Below are 18,422 nucleotides of genomic sequence, written 5' to 3'. Positions count from 1 at the left end.
AAAAAATATAACCAAAGGAAGGTTGTAGCTGTATGCTGCTTATAGTTACCAATAATTGATTTCTTAGTAAATTTATGAGTGGGACAGATGACCAACTTACTAAATTCCTTGCTTACTGGAGTTTGGTATCAAATAAGCAGCAAGATCAGCTCCCATCATTATTTCAAGACTACAGAACTGTTTTCATACCAGGCTTGATACATACTAGATTTGAATGCAATAGGAAAAATGTTCTTTCTTGGACTTTTTTGGTGCATCTTGTTTATTTTTCTATTTCAGTTTAAACTAGTGATCACTGGAGTTCTGGTGACCAACTTCTTCATTGCTCTACTCATAGACTGGATCCTGCAGTTCCTATTAGGCAACACAAAGCTCAAAGTGCCTTCTTGAGACTTTCTTCTCCCTTGGCAGAAGTGAAGTGAAGGACAGCCAGAAAGAGACGCCATTGAAATACAGCACTACGAAAGGAATATTTATTCTTTGATAGCTGTTTTATTCCAGTTGGGGACTGGCAAGCAGATTTTTATTGTGTTAAGTCTGGAAACCACAACAAAAGTTGTGCAAGGGCCTACATTAATCTTCACAGGTCTGCCAAACAGAGCAGCAGTTGTTAACCTTTGTACTGCCTCTTCACTCCTCCTAGAAAGGTGGTCATGAGATTTGATAATAAAATGGCAATCAGCGCATTTTGGAATATGCAGGAATATTTTTCTTTGATTTAATATATTCTTAGTTCCCATCTCCCTATATGAAATCTTGGTGTGATGGTCATATTTGCAATTTTTAAAACAGATTTCTGCCTAAAGAAGGTTGCTGTGGAGCAATATCTTTCATTTTTCATAAACATACTTTATTGGCAGGAATACATGTTTCAGATTGTTTGAAATAGTCAGAAATAAGTACAGAGATAACTTTTCTGGTAGAATAAGCCTCTTATTTTAAAATATTTTTTTCAAAGAAAGTAGATATGATGTTTGGAAAAACTGTACAAAGGTAAATGCTACTCGTACCTATAGCAAATTATAATATCAGCAGAATTATATCAATTTCAGCTTGTAAAGCAGTGCCCCCCCCCCCCCCCAAGCACAATCCCTTTGAGGCAGGCACTTCAGCTTAGTTGAGTCAGCTTGACTACCCATAAAACCCTAGTGGCAAGAACTCTCAAGGAAATAACTGATGCTATGAAATGGTGGGCGGGAGTCTCGCAGCTGCAGTTCTTTCAACTACAAAACTGTAGTCATACTATAGAAAAGCAAACAATATGGTTACAAAAAAGCAAGATCTCCATATTCAAAACCAGAAGGACTTGCAGCTCAGCTATAATACATTAATACATTTGTAAGGAAACGACATTTGATTTTGCTAAACAAAATTGTTTGGCTCTGATCTGAATGGAACAAGGATCCAAGTCTGAATTAATCTTTAAATTAATTAAAAGGTAAAATTTTGCTCACCTCTTTCTCAATGTCAGCAAGAGATTTGATGTGGAAGTTTTTAAATATAGAAAGTGCCTAGAAAATAAAAACAAATACAATCATTAGCCAATTAATCTAGACTAATTTATAGAAATTATTTCTATCAATATTGCTAAAACTTAAACTAATTTCTGCACTAAGTAGATTCAAGTGCCTTCCATTCTTACAATTCTTTCTTACTCCAAAACAGCTAAACATGTTTTCTCATTAGCAACATTTAATCTAAATGAATTAGGTGAGAAAAAGCTCACTGAAGTTTTCTGGTAAGTTTTTTAAAAGTAAGACATCTGACAGCACTCCATCTGATAAGTTGCACTGTTTTCCCCAGTATGTTATCTGTATTTGGTCAACCAGTCATTCTTTTAAATTATGTTTATTGGATTTTTTAATATAATATATACCATCTGTGCTAAGACTAACACTTCTACAATGCTGGCTGGGAATATTGTGAGTAGTAGTTTCAAATTGGAGAAAGCCAGACATTTATCAATCTGGGAATGGAACTCAAGACTATACCATTGGGGTGAGGAGTTATTTCCGTACATATCTGGAACACCTTCCAGCTACTTCCAGTTTGGAGATCTCTTTCTAGAACCTGGCTCTATTCTGGACTGACACGGCCCAGAGAGAATATTTTTTGCAAAGTGTCATTTCCAGAATAATGAAGTTTGCATCAGGAAGGAATATGTGTTTCTAGAAAAATCTATAGCTTTCATCTATTTACACCACTGTTACATGACTCTAACAGAAAATACTTACAGTGGCACCACGAATGACATTGTTTTCAAACTTAGGATGCAGAGCAAAAGGGACCCCATCTATGGCTAAGAAGGAAACAAACACTCAGGTTCAGATTTCCCATGGGAAAAGTAACAATATTTTAAAGTGGGTGATTATTTACAGATCATCAAGGTGGCACACAACAAATCATAATACTGTAGTGAAAGGTTAAAAACGTTACAATAGTAAAGGGTTTAAAATGTTATAAAATGTAATTAAATATTTATAATTCAAATACCCACTTTACAGAAATACCTTCACAGATTTTCTAAACCCAAGAAAAAGCAACACACAAGACTCTTTCCCCTGTACTGTACAAGAAATCACTCTGCAAAAGTCATGTTTTCAAGAGATTACTCTGCCAGTTCTTAGAAAATGTGACATAATTCCCAGGATAAATATCTAAGTGCAATAACTGATGCACAAAATGTAGGAAGCTGCATCACTATCTGCAGCTCATTTCAATAGAATTCCAGAAAGCTGCAAAACAGGCAACTCCAACAATAGAGGTAGTCCTCAAATTATAACTTTTCAGTGACCATTCGAAGTTGCAATGGTACTGAAAAAAGTGACATGATCGTTTTTCACACTTATAACCATTATGGCATCCATCCATGGTCACGTGATCAAAATTTGGATGCTTGGCAACAAATTTGTATTTCTGACAATTGTAGTATCCTGGGGTCATATGATTTTGCAACCTTCTGACAAGCAAAGTCCATGGGAAAACCAGATTCACTTAACTGTGTTACAAATGCAATGATTGACTGTGGCAAGAAAGGTCGTAAAATGGGGCAAAATTCTTAACACTTAACAACTTTTTCACTTAGCAACATAAATTTTGGTTAAGTCAAGAACTACTGTATATAATATGCCAAGAAAATAATTGACAATTAGTGTAGGGTTTTTTTTCAATGTTCAATTACTATATCATGCTCCACTAATCAAGCTGTCATCCTTAAAACCAACCTCTTATAAGCTAGACTGCCTCCAGAAAGGCAGAGGCTGGTGTCAGTATGCTATGGAAAAAATCGGGTAATGCAAAATTAAAAAGCACTATAAAGTTGATCTTTCAAAGAGTGCAACTCCTTCCAGAACACACTGCATCCCAGCCCCCATGCCAATTATCATTCTGATCTGGATTTAATGTTATTTTGTTATAAGGTCCTCATAATCTAGGACCTCATTAAATTTGAACAGATAATGTAAATATGACTAAAGACACTAAGCACATTAAAAGCACCTAATTCCAAATAAATCTCCAGGAGCTTCATGTGCCAAAGCATATATAAAAGCATGCCTGACTCTCTCCTTCTCTAGTTCACATTTTAGGGATGTTCCAGTGGCTTTCCAGAAGTTAATCTGAAATAGAAGCAGGCATGGTGTGCCAGTTGAAACAAGTTTAGATTAAGAGTAGTATAATCCAGATAGGTCTAGAGTTAAAAGGACTCCCAATTACAAAACTGCTTTCCTCCTGTAGGCAAAAAACATCATCTCCTTCCTGCAAAGATATATTAATCTTTAACCATGGCATCAGTTCTATCCTGACAAATGTAAACAAAGCAGTCATATTACTGGGCTATATATAACAAAAGTTCACATTTCACCTTAATTATAAAAAGACCTATGGGACGAATCATGCCAAATTTCAAGGAAGAATAAATATACCCATTGGAACATTTCCTGAAGTTCAGTTCTATGCTTCTTTCTCCCATAAAAGCAGAATACACTTCACCTCCTTGAACAGAAGGTACTTACCTGAAATACCATAGGCATTTGACGTATCATATATAGGTTCATTTTTCTTAATGGTAGTTTGCCTTTTGGAACCAATAGATAGAGAGTCTACACTGAAAGGATTAAAATCAAGAAACACACATGGTCTGTTAGTAGATTATGAACTGTATTGTTTCAATCATTTCCCAGAATCTATTACCTTTCATAGGTGCTTGCAGCACCTCGGGAAAAAAATCTTTGCTCTAGCTATAATTGTAAACATAATTCTTCCTGAGGAAGGTAAGAATTGCACAGTACAAAAATTAATTTAAAAAATAAAAAATAAGGTGAAACATTGTATCAGAAAAACTATATATTCATTCATCAGAATAATGCACTTTTTGATACTTAGACAATCATGACAGAGCCAAAATAATTATTGATCCCTGTATTCATCAGAAAAGATGTGTTTTCTCCACAAAGTACTATCTTTGGTATGAGATTACCTTGCATGCACTGAGAATGTGGAAATAAAGACAGTACTGAAAGCGAAGACACTTTCTTACATAGAAGATCTGAAATATTGTAAATACAATATAGTCCTCAACCTAAACCATAATTGGAACCATTTGTCTCCCAAAGACAAGAAGGAGTCCTTTCAGCAAACAGCAGCAGCTTACAAAATTCCCTGTTGGCTTCCCCAATGATTTTCTTGGAAGCCGGTAGAGAAGATGCCAAATGATGATCACATGATTATGGGTACTTGGCAACCTGTCGTTAAGTACAAATTGCAGAGCAGCTAAATTGCAATCACATGACCATAGGAGTGGTGGTGCAACATTTGGTAATGGCCAGAAGTGCACTGTAAGCAATAAAGCAGTTTTTGTAGGCCATCATAATTCCAGACCATTGTTAAAGGAACAGCCTTAAATCAGAACCACTTGCAACCTTCTCTTTTGTCACTCTCCAGGAGCAGAGTCTGAGTCTTTGCAATAGACAGTTTCTTCTGCCATGTAGGCTTATTCATGTGAATAAGGGTTGTAAAAATCATTGTTAAGTCAGTAAAAAAGCAAGTTTACTGGAGATAATATTACATGTGGGGACACAGATTATATGGTAAAACTAAGATGATGATTCAACAGAAACAAAAGTCCTAATCATATTGGCAATAAGAGTCACTGAATACAATGGGACATGCAATAGAACAGAGGTAGTTCTTTGACTTTGTTTGCTTGACGACAGTTTGAATTAAAGGCCTTGGAAAGAGTGCTTTACAGTCTGTAAAGCAGTTCCAACTATTACAAACATCGTATCATAGACAAAGACACACACACACACACACCAATCATGTGATTGCAACCTGGGTGTTTGGTAACCTGTTTGCACTTATAACTGACTATCAAGTGCCTCACAATCATGGGAGCTCCCATGGGCGCTGCCAAAGGATTTCGGCTTCAGGCGTGCTTGCATAGAACTGAAACCCTTTGTGTCTGCTTCCCTGGAGTTAAAATTCTTTGTGCTTGCTTGCACAAAGCTGAAATTCTTTGGCGGTGAGCTCTTTCAGCCAACTCCTAGATAAAAGGAAGTTGAAATCCAAGCAGGGTTTTCAGCCCGACTGGAGAAGCAGCACAGTAAGACAAGGAGCATGGAATGCCTCAGGAAAACAATGGAGACTGGGAGGCCCAGTGCAGGTCACACACAAGTGTCTCCCCATTGTCCTGAGACCCCCTGCATTGCTTGCCCAGGACTCACTTTGCTTAACAACCCATGAGAATGTTTTAACAACTGCAACAGGGAATACTGAGATTGCCATCATCAGCAGTCACTTGATATCTTGCTTAATGACCACTTCACTCAGCAATCAAGATTACAGACCCAATTGCAGTTGTTAAATGAGAACTACCTGTAAGCATTGGTAAGTTTCTGCTTTTTTTTTTCCTCAGCACAAAAACTTTCTGATCAGATTTGTACTGGATACAAAATAGTTTTTTATGTGTATGCACATAGAGATCAATTAACTTTACAAATCCAACATTCTACTTTCTGGGCAATTAATATTTGCAGTAATTATTAATTTATTTGTTACTTGTTAGATTTTTTGCCATAGAAACCATAGCCCATCTTCTCTTGTACTGTTAGTTCTATAGGACATTGCCACTTGTTGATCGCCTTTTTATCTAAATTTCCAGGGTACTCCAATAACTTTTATTTGCAATATTTGCTAGACAACCAGGATAAATCTACCCCTATGAGTAGCAAAATTCTGGTATATTATGTGCAAGCTTTGCCCACAAATAGTTATCAACAATTATTGATGTTAACATTTTATTGAACATATTTTTATGGGTCAATTAACTACTGCCACTTTTACACAATTAGTATATCTGAGCTTGTCCTTGTCTTCATCAGAGATATGACATGAGGTTTAATTAATTTACCTCATGAGTGTAAGTTTCACTAACCTTTAACCTAGTACCCTATGTAAAATTATCCTCACTTTTCTAAACAGAATATCTAGTTTCTCTCTATTGTTCTCCGTTTAATCTAAGAAAAATTCTAACATGGGTACTTCCAGAAGTAGACAAATACGGGTTATTTATTTCTTCATCTAGCGTTCTGAGATGCAATTGCATCAATCCTAGGAAGCGTCTTAATGTTAATAAATCTCTTCCCAACATTGCTTTAGATTCTGTCTTTCTGATTCTGCTATCATCAATCTTTTTATAGCCCTTTTTCTTTAGCCCTACAAACCCATTCAAGCTGCTTTTTGCCTGATGACAAAGTTATCTTGGTTCATATGTAGTCTGAGTGATGGATAAACTATTGGAAGCAGCCAGCAGTATCGTCACATGGCACAATGTTTTTACATTTTATATTAGATATGTATTCCTGGAAAAAAGAAACATGACAAACCACACCAAAATGTATACATTCTATTATATAATGAAAAATGATCAAAACTTACTTTGCTGTTTCTAATGAAAGCCGGTTCATTTCTAGACTGACGCTCCTTGGTTTGGGAAGAGGTTTACCCTTGTTTATGTGTTCCTTTTTACACCAAAGGGCAAAACCACTTATTTCCCTAGGAGGGAGGAATAGAAATAAAAGATTGTTAAGTCTTTCAAAGCTGTGACAATGTGTGAGAGCAGAGGACATGGATACTAGCACCTCACCCAATGCGTATGTAATTTGGGATCACTTTGCTCTTGCTACTTAGCATGATGTCACACACAGCTGTTTCTGCCACACCTATTGGTATCAGCTTGATACATAGCCTCTTCTTCTTGGAGACGGAGGTTTCTATAATAGGAGATAGAAAAATAAGGCTGCAATCAAAGGACATTGGAATGACAGGTATCCTGTCTTCAAAAGTAGGAAACTGTATGCATCCAAAAAAGGCCCAGGTACAAGCTAAACATCATTTTTGGATTGATAATTCTTGAACACAACCCCATTTAATGTAGAAAATCTTTACATTATTCCATGAAGACTATTTTACATCCACTTCCATGTCATTTCCAAAGGTGTATATAAGTACATCAGATGCTCTAAATTAACTTTTTACTAATGATTTAAATGGACACTTGGAGACTGAGTTGTATTTACAACAGTTGCAACAATCGAGAGAGTTTGTGCGATCACCTTTTGTAAACTTGCAGTCAGCTTCTAACAAGTAATGTTAATGGGGAAGCTGGCAGGGAAGGTCAAAAATAATGGTCATGTGATAATTTACTTAATGACCATGATTATTTGCTTAATGATTGTGAAAAAGTCATAAAATTGGGGGCAGTCACCAGATGCCTCACTTACACTGATTAACAACAGATCTTCCAGACTTAAATGTAGCCTATAAATCATTTGAAAAATCCTATCAGGATACAGGTCTTTTGTTGCTGAACAAAAGACCTGATCTCGTCGCTGGGCGAGATCATCCGTGGTTTTGGGGTGGGATACCATCTGTACGCTGATGATACACAGCTGTACATTTCCACCCCAAACCACCCCAACGAGGCCGTTGAAGTGATGTCCCGGTGCTTGGAAGCCGTACGGGTCTGGATGGGAGACAACAGACTCAGACTCAACCCCTCCAAGACAGAGTGGCTGTGGCTTCCGGCCTCCCGGTTCAACCAGTTTGCTCCATCGCTGGCCATTGGGGGCGAGCAACTGGCCCCCGTGGAGCGGGCGCGCAATTTGGGCGTCCTCCTAGACGCCCGGCTGTCTATGGATGACCATGTGGCAGCCGTGGCGAGGGGGGCGTTCCACCAGGTCCGCCTGGTGCGCCAATTGTGCCCCCTATTGGACCGGGATGCCCTTCGCACAGTCACTCACGCGCTGGTGACGTCCCGCCTGGACTACTGTAATGCTCTCTACATGGGGCTCCCCTTGAGATGCACCCGGAGACTGCAACTGGTCCAGAATGCGGCCGCACGGGCAATCATGGGGAGAACGAGGTTCTCCCATGTAACACCACTCCTGCACGAGCTGCATTGGCTCCCTGTGGTCTACCGGGTGCGCTTCAAGGTGTTAGTTACCATTTTTAAAGCGCTCCATGGCACAGGACCTAGTTACTTGCGGGATCGCATTCTGCCCCATACATCCCTGCGACCAATTCGCTCTCACAGAGAGGGACTCCTCCAGGTGCCGTCCGCCAGGCAGTGTCAGAGGGCGGCGGCCAGGAGTAGGGCCTTCTCTGTGATGGGCCCAGCCCTCTGGAATGACCTCCCCCCAGATATCAGGATAACGACCGATCTCCGCTCCTTCCGCACGAAACTCAAGACCCACCTGTTCCAACTAGCTGGCCTGGCTTAACTAGAACCTCTAACCTCCCTGGCAATTTTAATACTGTAAATGTATATTTTGGGTTTTTAAATTGTTTTAACTGTCTTAATTTATGGCTATTTATTTTAACTTAGTGGCTTGTATTTGCATTTGTATTGTTAAACATTGATGTTACCTCCTCCATGCCACACTTATATATTTGATTTGATTGTATGTCGCCCCGAGTCCCTTTGCGGAGAGGGGGCGACTGATAAGTTGAATAAATAAATAAATAAATAAATAAATATGTGTATATGGTCTTTTTTGTCAAAAGTTATGGTGCTCTAAGGGCTACCTAAGAAGGTCCTGCAAACCTACTCTTTAATAAAAATTGCAAGTTATTTGAAAATTTACTAACACAAACATCCAAAGTAGAATATTTAAAGCACAAATTGTTTTCACATGATGCACGTATATTTCTTTAATGACAAAGATCAGCCAAACCTATTATAAAATGCTACATATATATGCCTGTATGCATGCATGCTTAGACGCGCATGCATGCACCCACACACATTTGAAGATGCCCGGGCTCTTCCAACTGGCTTTATGGAAATGATTCAGGAACAGAACAAAATGTATCTAGATATGGACTAGACTAGCAAACTTCATTTTCAAATACTATATAATTTAGCATGTGAGTTATAAAATAATACTCCTATAATAATAGTTCTCCATCTATTATTTTTGGATAAGATTTTTTTTTGCTAGAAATCACTATAAAGAAATTTCAACTACATAATAATCACATGGTAAGCTTATACATTTAATTAAATATATTTAATTTCCTAGTTTTCCTATAAATTAAAATTAAAATAAATTACACCCAAACTATGTATGTTTAGTAAGTATTCAATTAGCATATGACATACAGGTTTTTGTATTTGTTGCATACAAAATCAATCTCCTATAAAAAAGAATAAAGATGAATGAATGTTTGCCACAATAACGAAGTTTGAAAGTTTTCCACAAGGCATCCACATGACTGTAATTTACTGGCTTCTTTTATGACTGTCATTAAGCGAACCCATTCATTCATTTGAATGTGGTTTTTTACCAGAAATTGGCAAAAAGCACTGTAGTCATATGATTGCAGAATGTCACAACCAATCATAAAGCTGACCTGCCCAAAATGCCATCAAATGACTGCTGCATACAGCACGACCACAACTTCTGGGAGTGCTTTTTGGGGCTTTCAAGCATCCGCTGGGAGTGAATTATGAGCCATAAAGCATTCATTCAGTGGCCACTGTAACTTTTAACAGTCATTAAATGACTGGTCATAAATTGAGGACTACCTGTAATGCAGTGTTGGGTTCCGGATCCCGTTGCAACCAGTACGCTGCAATGGGGCCCGGCATCCACTAAGTGCAGGTGCGCAGCGCGTGCATGCATACTTACTGCCCGCGACACTCCAGCTGCTCGGCGGAGCATCGCACAGGTGCCGTATGCTCCGTGCGCGTAAGCCCCAATCAGCTCAAATACAGGTAAGGAGGGAGGGCGGGCGGGCCCTCCAGAGCACTGTACCGGAACGGTACCTGGTGCTCCCAGCAGGCACCAATATGCCCGTACCGGTGTGTACCGGTTGTATCCCACCACTGCTGTAATGGAATCAAACACAAATATGTACAAACAGATGGGCTCCTCTCACTTTAAGGAACAGAAGCGTAACAATAATCACAGCCATTACAACATCTTTTATTAGAAAATGGAAATAATCCCCATTAGAAATTCTATTTTAGGTCACATTCATTTTAAATTTTCTGAGACTTATGATTTTCCATAGTTATAATAATTGTAACTTACAATATTCAGTAGTTAGTGCTACAGGTGAGCTATTATGATTGCACATGGCTCTTCCTTATGCTACATGCCACTGTTTAGAAGAAAACATATTAGACTGCTATAGATTTGGAACAAAACAGAATAAAATGAGCCAAATAGCCAGGCAGACTCACTTAGATCCAGAATCTCTTTAATATACATATATCCAGGAGGTAGTGGCGATTTCTCACTCAGGATTACCACATCATATAATACATCCCCAGTTGGACTCTGGAAAGAAGCGGATGCCAAAATAGTCACCAACCACACTATCTGCACCTAGCCTCAATTTCAACCTTCTTAACAAAGCATCCTTCTTACCAAAGCATCTATAGATACAGTAAAGCAGAGGTAATATCCATATTTTTGTGCAAATCCTTTTCCAAAGTTAGCAGGTACTCCTTCCACAGTTGCTGTGATCTAAAAAAAATGAGCGGGGGGGGAGGGAGACTTTTATGAAGCAAGGCAAAAAAGCACAGGCAAGAATTCTCCCCATACAGGTAGTCAAGTTACGAATGTAATAGAGCCTTCGCATTCTATTCATTACCCAAGGATTCATGGGAGCAAATCTTGTACCTTTAACTCCCTCCTTTCGCCCACACATTCACTAATCGAATGTGTGGTCCGTTAAGTGCACATGAAGTATTTCATGGTGGGGAAGGTCATGAGGGGTCTAGTGAGCAGACCACTTGCTTAAGACCACCCAAGGCCTCCCTGACCCACTGAAATATCTCATGCTCCCCACAATCACTTCCCCCCTCCCCGCCATCCAACCTGCCACGCTGGGTCACAAGGATCTAGCAAGCTGTCTCCTCTCCAGCCTCTCAGCTGCGTGCACCCCTCGGGAGCTCTGTTTTGACGTGCACAGGCCTTATCTGGCACTTTGCAGTCCAAAAGGGAGCTCCAGAGAGACAGGGGCTGTCCTCCAGAGCTCCTTTTTGGCATCTGCAGGCATTTTGCAGCACAAAACGGAGCTTTGGATCAGCAGGTCTTGTCAGCTAGAGAATTCCAGCCCCATGGTGAGATAGGCACCAAATAAATTTAACATATAAAAAAAAATCTGACAAGACCTATAAGGAAAGCCTTTTTTTGCAGAGTGGATAAAAATTGATGATTTTTAAAATTGTTATTAAATTTATTTTAATAAAATGTTTTTGGAGTAAAATTCTATCTAATTATAGTTTTCTATTTAAGCTACATTAATAATTTAGTTTATTCAGCATGAAATGGAGCTTAATTATTTAGCATGAGGCTGTATATTCTGCAATATTGGGATTGTCAGTGAGTCAACAGCGGGTCAGAGGAGGAGCTGCTGCAGGACAGAGATGACAAGTTGCTCTTTAAAAATTATGATTTAAATAGAGTTGATTTAAATCAAGACTTTTTACTAGTGATTTAAATGGACTTGGTTTAAATCAAACCCACCCTGCTTTTTTGCCACGGCCCCCATCCTGTGGAATATCCTTTCTCTGGAAGGGAGGTTGGCCCCCAACCCTGTTGGGCTTCCAAAAGACCCTCCAAACATAGTTTTGTTTAATGAGCTTAGTGATCCTGTAGTACAGTGGGGCCTGTAAGATAATTATACAGTATGATTATTAACTGATGCCCTCTGTATACAACAGAGCTGCCAAAGTCAAATGGACTTCACATGGGATAGTGACTCCCAGTAGGAGTCATTATTATGAAATGATACTAATGGATGGGCAAATTCAACTTTAGGAAGGTGTCTAATTTATCCCAAAGCCACACTATATAAGGCTTTGTACGTGATTACCAGTATTCTGAATTAAGACTGAAAGCATACTACTACGTAGTTTACTGGCTCCAAAAGAAGAGCTCTCTTGCAATGGCTAGACTGACCCATCCACAATACTGCCATGACAATATAGACCAGTTACAGCCTCATTTATTGCCTCATTTAGAGGGCATTACAGTAGTCCTAATTGGATCTGCTTACTAAATCCAATATTTATCAGGCAGTTATTCTATTACAGCTACTCATTCTCTGAAGCATTAGTCTGACGTCCCACCCAAATCCTAGTGGCTTCCACACACCACTAAGGGCTTGTATAACATCCCTGGCCTCAATCTTGAGACATGGCATACTGCTGAACCTTGTTGGTGATCTGACATTTCATTCCTGTTAAAACAGATTTTGTCCAGCAATCTATATAATATCGGGGAGAGCACTAACCATGTGACACCCCATTCTGAAGGAGCCAAGGGCTGCAACTCTCTGAAGATTGCAGCAACCCTCTCAGGAAGCACCCAGCTCTTGTAGATGGCCCAGAATGCATAAAAAGTGAGTGAGTGAATGTGAGAGAGAGAAAGGGAGAGGGAGAGGGAGGGAGGGGGAGAGAGAGAGAGAGAGAGAAAGAGAGAGAGAGAGAAAGAAAGAAAGAAAGAAAGAAAGAAAGAAAGAAAGAAAGAAAGAAAGAAAGAAAGAAAGAAAGAACTGACCAAAGTAACCAAGGCTATTTTTGAGAAACCTGACTGTATCTTGGCTAACAGAAATGGAGCCATTACATTACCAATCACGGATAGGTGGTTTATTATTTAGCTTCATTCATCGGGAAAGAGGTTCACGCAAATTTATCGTTTCGAGGGAGCGAGGTTATCGCAGAGTTTGAGAAGCCCCATTGTAAAACGTTTATAACCTTCTGCGTATAACAAATGTTATTGGTTTAAAAACTGGCAGGCAGCCAGTCAGTCACTGCTTGGCTCAAGGAAGCTTTTCCTTTTCTAACAAAAGCCGCGTTTCTGGGTCTGGAAATCTCCACTGAAGCTTCCGACTTCTTCAATAACTCTTCCGTCTTCTCTCCCCCCCCCCCCCCCCAGCCCATTTTTAAAGAAAGAGGCAGGTAGAGCCGGGAAATAGGAAGCCAGAGCGGTGAGAAGGGCCAGCAAGGTAAAGTCAATAATTCTGAATTAGCTTCCCTCCTTTCATTTGAGCCTCCCTTAAAGGAACGAAAGACGGCGAGCCTCGCCCGAAGAGCGCTTGCCCTCAGAGACAGGGCGCTACAAGGCAAGGAAACGAGGCTGCTTTTCTCACCGGAATCCAGCCAGCAACCGGCACATTAGACGAAGTCCAACCCAACCCGGTGAGTGGTACAGTCATGCCAGCTCTAAGACGGCTCGACCTTTTACGGATACAGAAGACCGTTCAAATACAAACAGTAAACCGTCCGCCAACAGCAACGTCCACCGTCGCGGGCAGCGAAAGAGAACGAAAGTCCTGTCGAGCTTTTACACCCGCCTCTCAGAACTGACGTGAGGCACCGCGTTTATAACGGAGTCTTCTCCGATTGGCGGGCCACTTCTGCAGGACCATCCAATGAAAAGTTTGCGCTGGCTTTGTTTAGTTTCTCCTCGTCACAAAACCAGGAGAACGTTGTGCGCACGCGCCAAGAACGATCTTTGTTCCCCCCCCCTTTTTTTAAAAAAAAATCTTACTCGCTTTTTAATCTCACTTTGAATTTAGGAAGAGCTCGTTAAAGCAGAATTTCTGGAGTTGAGATCTTTAACGTTACTGACCCGAATGCTACTGGGAGGCACCAGCAAGTTTAAGGGGACCCAGCTTAGATGTTTGATTTGTAGTTCAAGTTTTACAGACAAGACCTAGATTATTATGGTGACTAAAAAGAAAAAAAGCTCTATATGAAGATTATGCTCAGTCCGAATGAAGGCTATCATATCCACGCAGGAAATCCACAGGCATTGGGGAGACTTAAAACAGTATGGTAAATTATGGTACTATAGCATCCTCCACTACTGTTTATTGCATATTAAATGTACAAAACATGGGTGCATAGGTACCTACTCTTCTGAAACTGCCCCTATAAAATTCCTGTTCCAGGGCTGAAAGAATATACCATAGCATGGGATTGCTGAAAACTTTTAATCATTCCACTTGGAAATCAATATTATTTTTTACCAATATTTGCCTGTCTATGTGGCAATTGATTTTCACATCTAGGAATATAACATTTATTTCTGAGTAGCATCAGAATATTGAAGACGGTACAAGACAAAACAGCTAAAAATACTGCAAGACTTACACACTTGCCTACGATTCATCAAATTTTCATCGTAGAATGGAAAAAATACACTCAAACACAGAATGAAAAGCTACTATATCTATCTGTTGTCCTCTTCCTTTGTTTTCCCCTCTACCACACATCGTAGAGAGATCAGCTTCTTGCTCTTTTCAGTAACAATGGCCAAGCCAATATTTAAGTTGCTAACAGCTATGGCCTACCTAGATATTTCCAAAGTCAGTTTTAGAAAGTCAGATGAAGAATGAGACAGTCTTGAAGAAAAGCTTGTTTGCAAAATGAAACTGAAACTTTCTTTAATCCTTTGGAGGTGGCAGTACAGTTGATTTTGTCTGGAAAAGCCTAAGAAGTTTTCGGGCTGGTGATTTCTCTAATGTCAGGAAAGTTCTAGATGCTGAAATAGAAAGAATGTTGTATTAATTCCAGATACTTATGCTATTAACTGAATGTTGGGGAACAGCAAAATAATGGAACCTAACAAGATACTAAAAGTCTTAACATAGCTCTGTTAAGCTTTATGGTCATGTAATCATTTAAGCAGTGGGTATTATTGCAGATGTTAAGAATGGAAATGTGACCTATTTGTTTTGGAGAAGGCAGCATTTTCTATTAATCAAAGAATACAGCAATGTTTACTATTATAGGAGAGATTTTCTGATATTTTACAATGATAACGTACTGATATTATAGTAATGAATTTATTGGTAAACCTGTGACTATTGATAATATAAAATATAAGACAGATATTTTTCTCTTTTTCTTAGTTTGTATTCTTTGTTTGCATTATTAAATTTGTTTTCATTTTTTATTAAGTTTAAAGTTTGTTTTAATTATAAGAATGTTAAATAATAAAAATATTTAATAAAGCTTCCACACTTGTAGAAAGATAAATGCCATTTTTGCAGTCTAATTTGTGAATTCAGACTTAATAAACCATAGTTAAAACTACAATCAAGTTTTAAAATTATGATTTTGTTTTCTAAGATGTATTTAGGCAGAAAACTAAGGAACACATTGTGTTGGTGTTGCATGAATTGCTAAAATATCTCTATAAATTGAGACACATATTTTCCCAACAAAACTCATGATATATCTAATGTAAAATCAGCCCAAAATATATTTAACCTTTCTCATACAATTTGTTTTCTATTCCAATGGATTTACTGTATAGCTAAATCCGTTAATGTAACATACATTTCCAAGATTATATTATAATCCGAATGTTAATGTAACATATCTTTCCAATGTGCAATGCAGCAGTTTCTCTTAATGGAGAGTAAAATCAATATGAACTGAATTGCATTAACATCAGCAATACTGGTATTTACAGGTTGGATCCAGAGTAATCTTGCCATCAACCAAAAAAGCTAATTCTGCTTTACAGAAAACAGAAATACAATGTAGGAAAAGGAGATTTTCCTAATGTCCAAACCATTGTGACAATGTCTTATACAGTACTGCTCTGTAAAGTTCCCCAATTATCCAGAACAACGTCCCCTCCAACTCAGGGCAAAACAGTAAATGTTCATGTGTTGTCAGTTTCCATTCTATAAGTCATGACAAAAATCCCCAGTATTAATAAAGTTAATACAATTACATCCCATGAGTTTAATATTTTTCTTACTATTACAATAAAAATGGAACAACTTCCTCCAGTGCTTGGTGTTGGGGACATTTAAAAATCTAAAACCTCATAACAATAAAGCTGAAAATCAGCTTGAAATAAATTGGTAGGATGGGAGAACAACAGACCCTCACTTTCAACATTTGGGTTACCTGAAATTAGACTTCAGATAGACCAAATGTGTACACTACATACAACAAATTAACCCCTTTTGTAACTTACATGAACAAGTGATTATTTTTGGTTTTGTGCATTGGGTAATATATATTAGGCAGAGTCTAATACATGGAGTCATGCAGTGTAGAAATTAAATAAATATACAAAATAAACCTTTGATATGGAAATAAAAACACTTGGAATTTGTTTCAGTTATACAAAAATAATAGCCACTCCATGACTTACCAATTTCTTCTGATAGTTTCTGGAGATATAATGTTGTATCTTCCGCGTAGGTCTGACAGACTTTCACCAACTGACTGATTTCATCAAGCTGAAAAGATATATTATTTAAAAGGTGAAAATCCAGCAGAAATGATCTATTCTGATCCTTTAAATGACCAGTTCCCTCTATTATTGTAAACTAAATATCACTGGGGTGGATCATTCAGAACTTCCAAATTCAACCAAACAATGGGAAATGTTTAAGAAGTTCCCTCCTTCTTAGACTCTTGGTTAGCCTCCTTCAGAATTTCATTCTAAACTCAGCAAGGTCTGATTGAAAGATTTATCCATTTTGTCTTGGAAACTCATTATCACTTACAATCATCTGACTCCTTCACCCAATCAGAACAGAAAGCCAGATAAATTATCCTCTTATTGTGTGCCATTCTTTAGATCAAGATTCTGAGTGGCTAATCTCCCATCCCTAGTTTTCTCCCCAACCTAGCCAGCACAGAAAAGTCATATAATAAGAAATTCATTTAAATTGATATTCTCAAATATTTAAAATATTCAAGAAATCAACAATATCTTTGAAATGCACAGAATGAAAACAATAAGGGAACAGCACAATAGCAATCAATACAGAACTACTGAATGTGATAAATAGTAAAAAAAAGTTAAAAGCAGAGCAGTTCCTTTAAAAACGTAGAAAAAAAGGTTTCACTAGGGTTTTTGTTGTTGATTGTCCCTTTTCCTTGTGCAATACCCCTTTTAATACACTCTGTTCCTCTTATCTGTTTATTGTCTCATTTATACCAAGCTTAAAATACCATCTCTCAGCTTACAAAAAATCTCTAGAAACCTGCTTTCATTTATGAAAACTTTCAGTGTAAAGGCATGGAAAAATACACATATTTTTCATCTTAACAGGCATTCTAAATTATTCCTCTTCACTCATTTTGTAAACAAATAACACAAATCTAAACTAATTATTCTCGCACATCTATTTATTTGCTTTGTGATTTTTATTCCTTAGAAAGTTGATGTTGAATTTATACCTTATAATTGGAGCTTTCCAAGATTATTATTTGGCCTCACACTGCCTCTCCTAGTCAATCCTGACAATTTCTAATTCTAGTACATTATTTGCTTTGACATTCTTTCACATTGAGAAATTCCTAATCATTATATAAATCTCCAAGTCTTGCTATCACTCAGATGGCTTTACCCACATCCTCACTGTCTATTCCTCATGCCCAGGAAAAATGTTGCCTCCTTCCCTGACAAGTGTACTGTTCAAGTGCCTTTCTACCTCAACAATCTAAGTTTGGTTATTATTTTACCTCTGTTATAAGGTTTTCAGTTTCTATTATTCCTTACTGCCTTTTTAAAATTCATGCTAGTTAATAACATAAAATTTTAAAGAGACAGTAAGGAGGGACAAAACAATGGTACAATAACTGATGTCATCACTCACCACTCCCTCTAGGCAATAAAAGACTTCTGCTTGACAATCTAGTATTTTCTGATAGTCTGGCTTGGCTTGAAGTACATGGGCTTGGGATGTCCCAAGGTAGCTGAAAGATTCCTCTGGTGCCTGTTTCAGCTCGCATGACTCTAGCTGCCTTAAAAAGATAAAAAAGAAGATCACAATAATCAGCACTTAATGGCCAGTAAATTCACTATTACAGGGTATGTGATTGTCAGATTTTGGCCCAACCCTCATTCATTCATTCTGGGTTCCCAGTC

At 38.2% G+C, this 18,422-nt stretch overlaps 3 protein-coding genes across 4 annotated transcripts in view; 1 reads left to right on the top strand and 2 right to left on the bottom strand.

Moving 5' to 3' along the window:
• The window catches only part of ATP13A1 (ATPase 13A1), a 37,709-nt gene extending 37,011 nt beyond the window's left edge, over positions 1-698 (top strand). The window contains exon 26 of the mRNA XM_081970546.1: positions 280-698. Within this exon, the coding sequence (XP_081826672.1) occupies positions 280-390 (111 nt within the window). The 3' untranslated portion in view covers positions 391-698. The remainder of the gene's footprint in view (positions 1-279) is intronic.
• On the bottom strand, positions 456-13,880 carry MVB12A (multivesicular body subunit 12A). The gene is made up of 9 exons (XM_081970557.1): positions 13,666-13,880; positions 10,935-11,033; positions 10,748-10,844; positions 7,145-7,271; positions 6,937-7,053; positions 4,014-4,105; positions 2,235-2,299; positions 1,455-1,511; positions 456-1,242 (listed from the first exon to the last, which is right to left on the bottom strand). Exons 1-9 carry the CDS (start codon positions 13,729-13,731, stop codon positions 1,180-1,182), a joined length of 783 nt encoding a protein of 260 aa, XP_081826683.1. The 5' UTR covers positions 13,732-13,880; the 3' UTR covers positions 456-1,179.
• Positions 13,881-14,586: 706 nt separating this feature from the next.
• The window catches only part of DSN1 (DSN1 component of MIS12 kinetochore complex), a 30,206-nt gene continuing 26,370 nt past the window's right edge, over positions 14,587-18,422 (bottom strand). For both annotated transcript variants that reach the window (XM_081934857.1, XM_081934856.1), the window contains exons 9-11: positions 18,151-18,298; positions 16,695-16,782; positions 14,587-15,062 (exon numbers count right to left, since the gene is read on the bottom strand). In XM_081934857.1, the coding sequence (XP_081790983.1) occupies positions 14,965-15,062; positions 16,695-16,782; positions 18,151-18,298 (334 nt within the window). In that variant the 3' untranslated portion in view covers positions 14,587-14,964. The remainder of the gene's footprint in view (positions 15,063-16,694; positions 16,783-18,150; positions 18,299-18,422) is intronic.

Source organism: Natrix helvetica, assembly GCF_964273705.1.
Source record: "Natrix helvetica genome assembly, chromosome: 1".
NCBI lineage: Eukaryota > Metazoa > Chordata > Lepidosauria > Squamata > Natricidae > Natrix > Natrix helvetica.
Note: the sequence above shows the minus strand (reverse complement) of the source record. Positions and strands in the feature narration are given on the sequence as shown.

Excerpts from the sequence above, each read along its gene's own strand:
- MVB12A (XM_081970557.1), bottom strand. The coding sequence starts at position 13,731 with ATGACTGTACCACTCACCGGGTTGGGTTGGACTTCGTCTAATGTGCCG. Across the intron at positions 10,845-10,934 it reads CTGTATCTATAGATGCTTTG|AGTCCAACTGGGGATGTATT; the intron begins GTAAGAAGGATG and ends GCTTCTTTCCAG. Across the intron at positions 1,512-2,234 it reads ATGTCATTCGTGGTGCCACT|GCACTTTCTATATTTAAAAA; the intron begins GTAAGTATTTTC and ends TTTATTTTCTAG.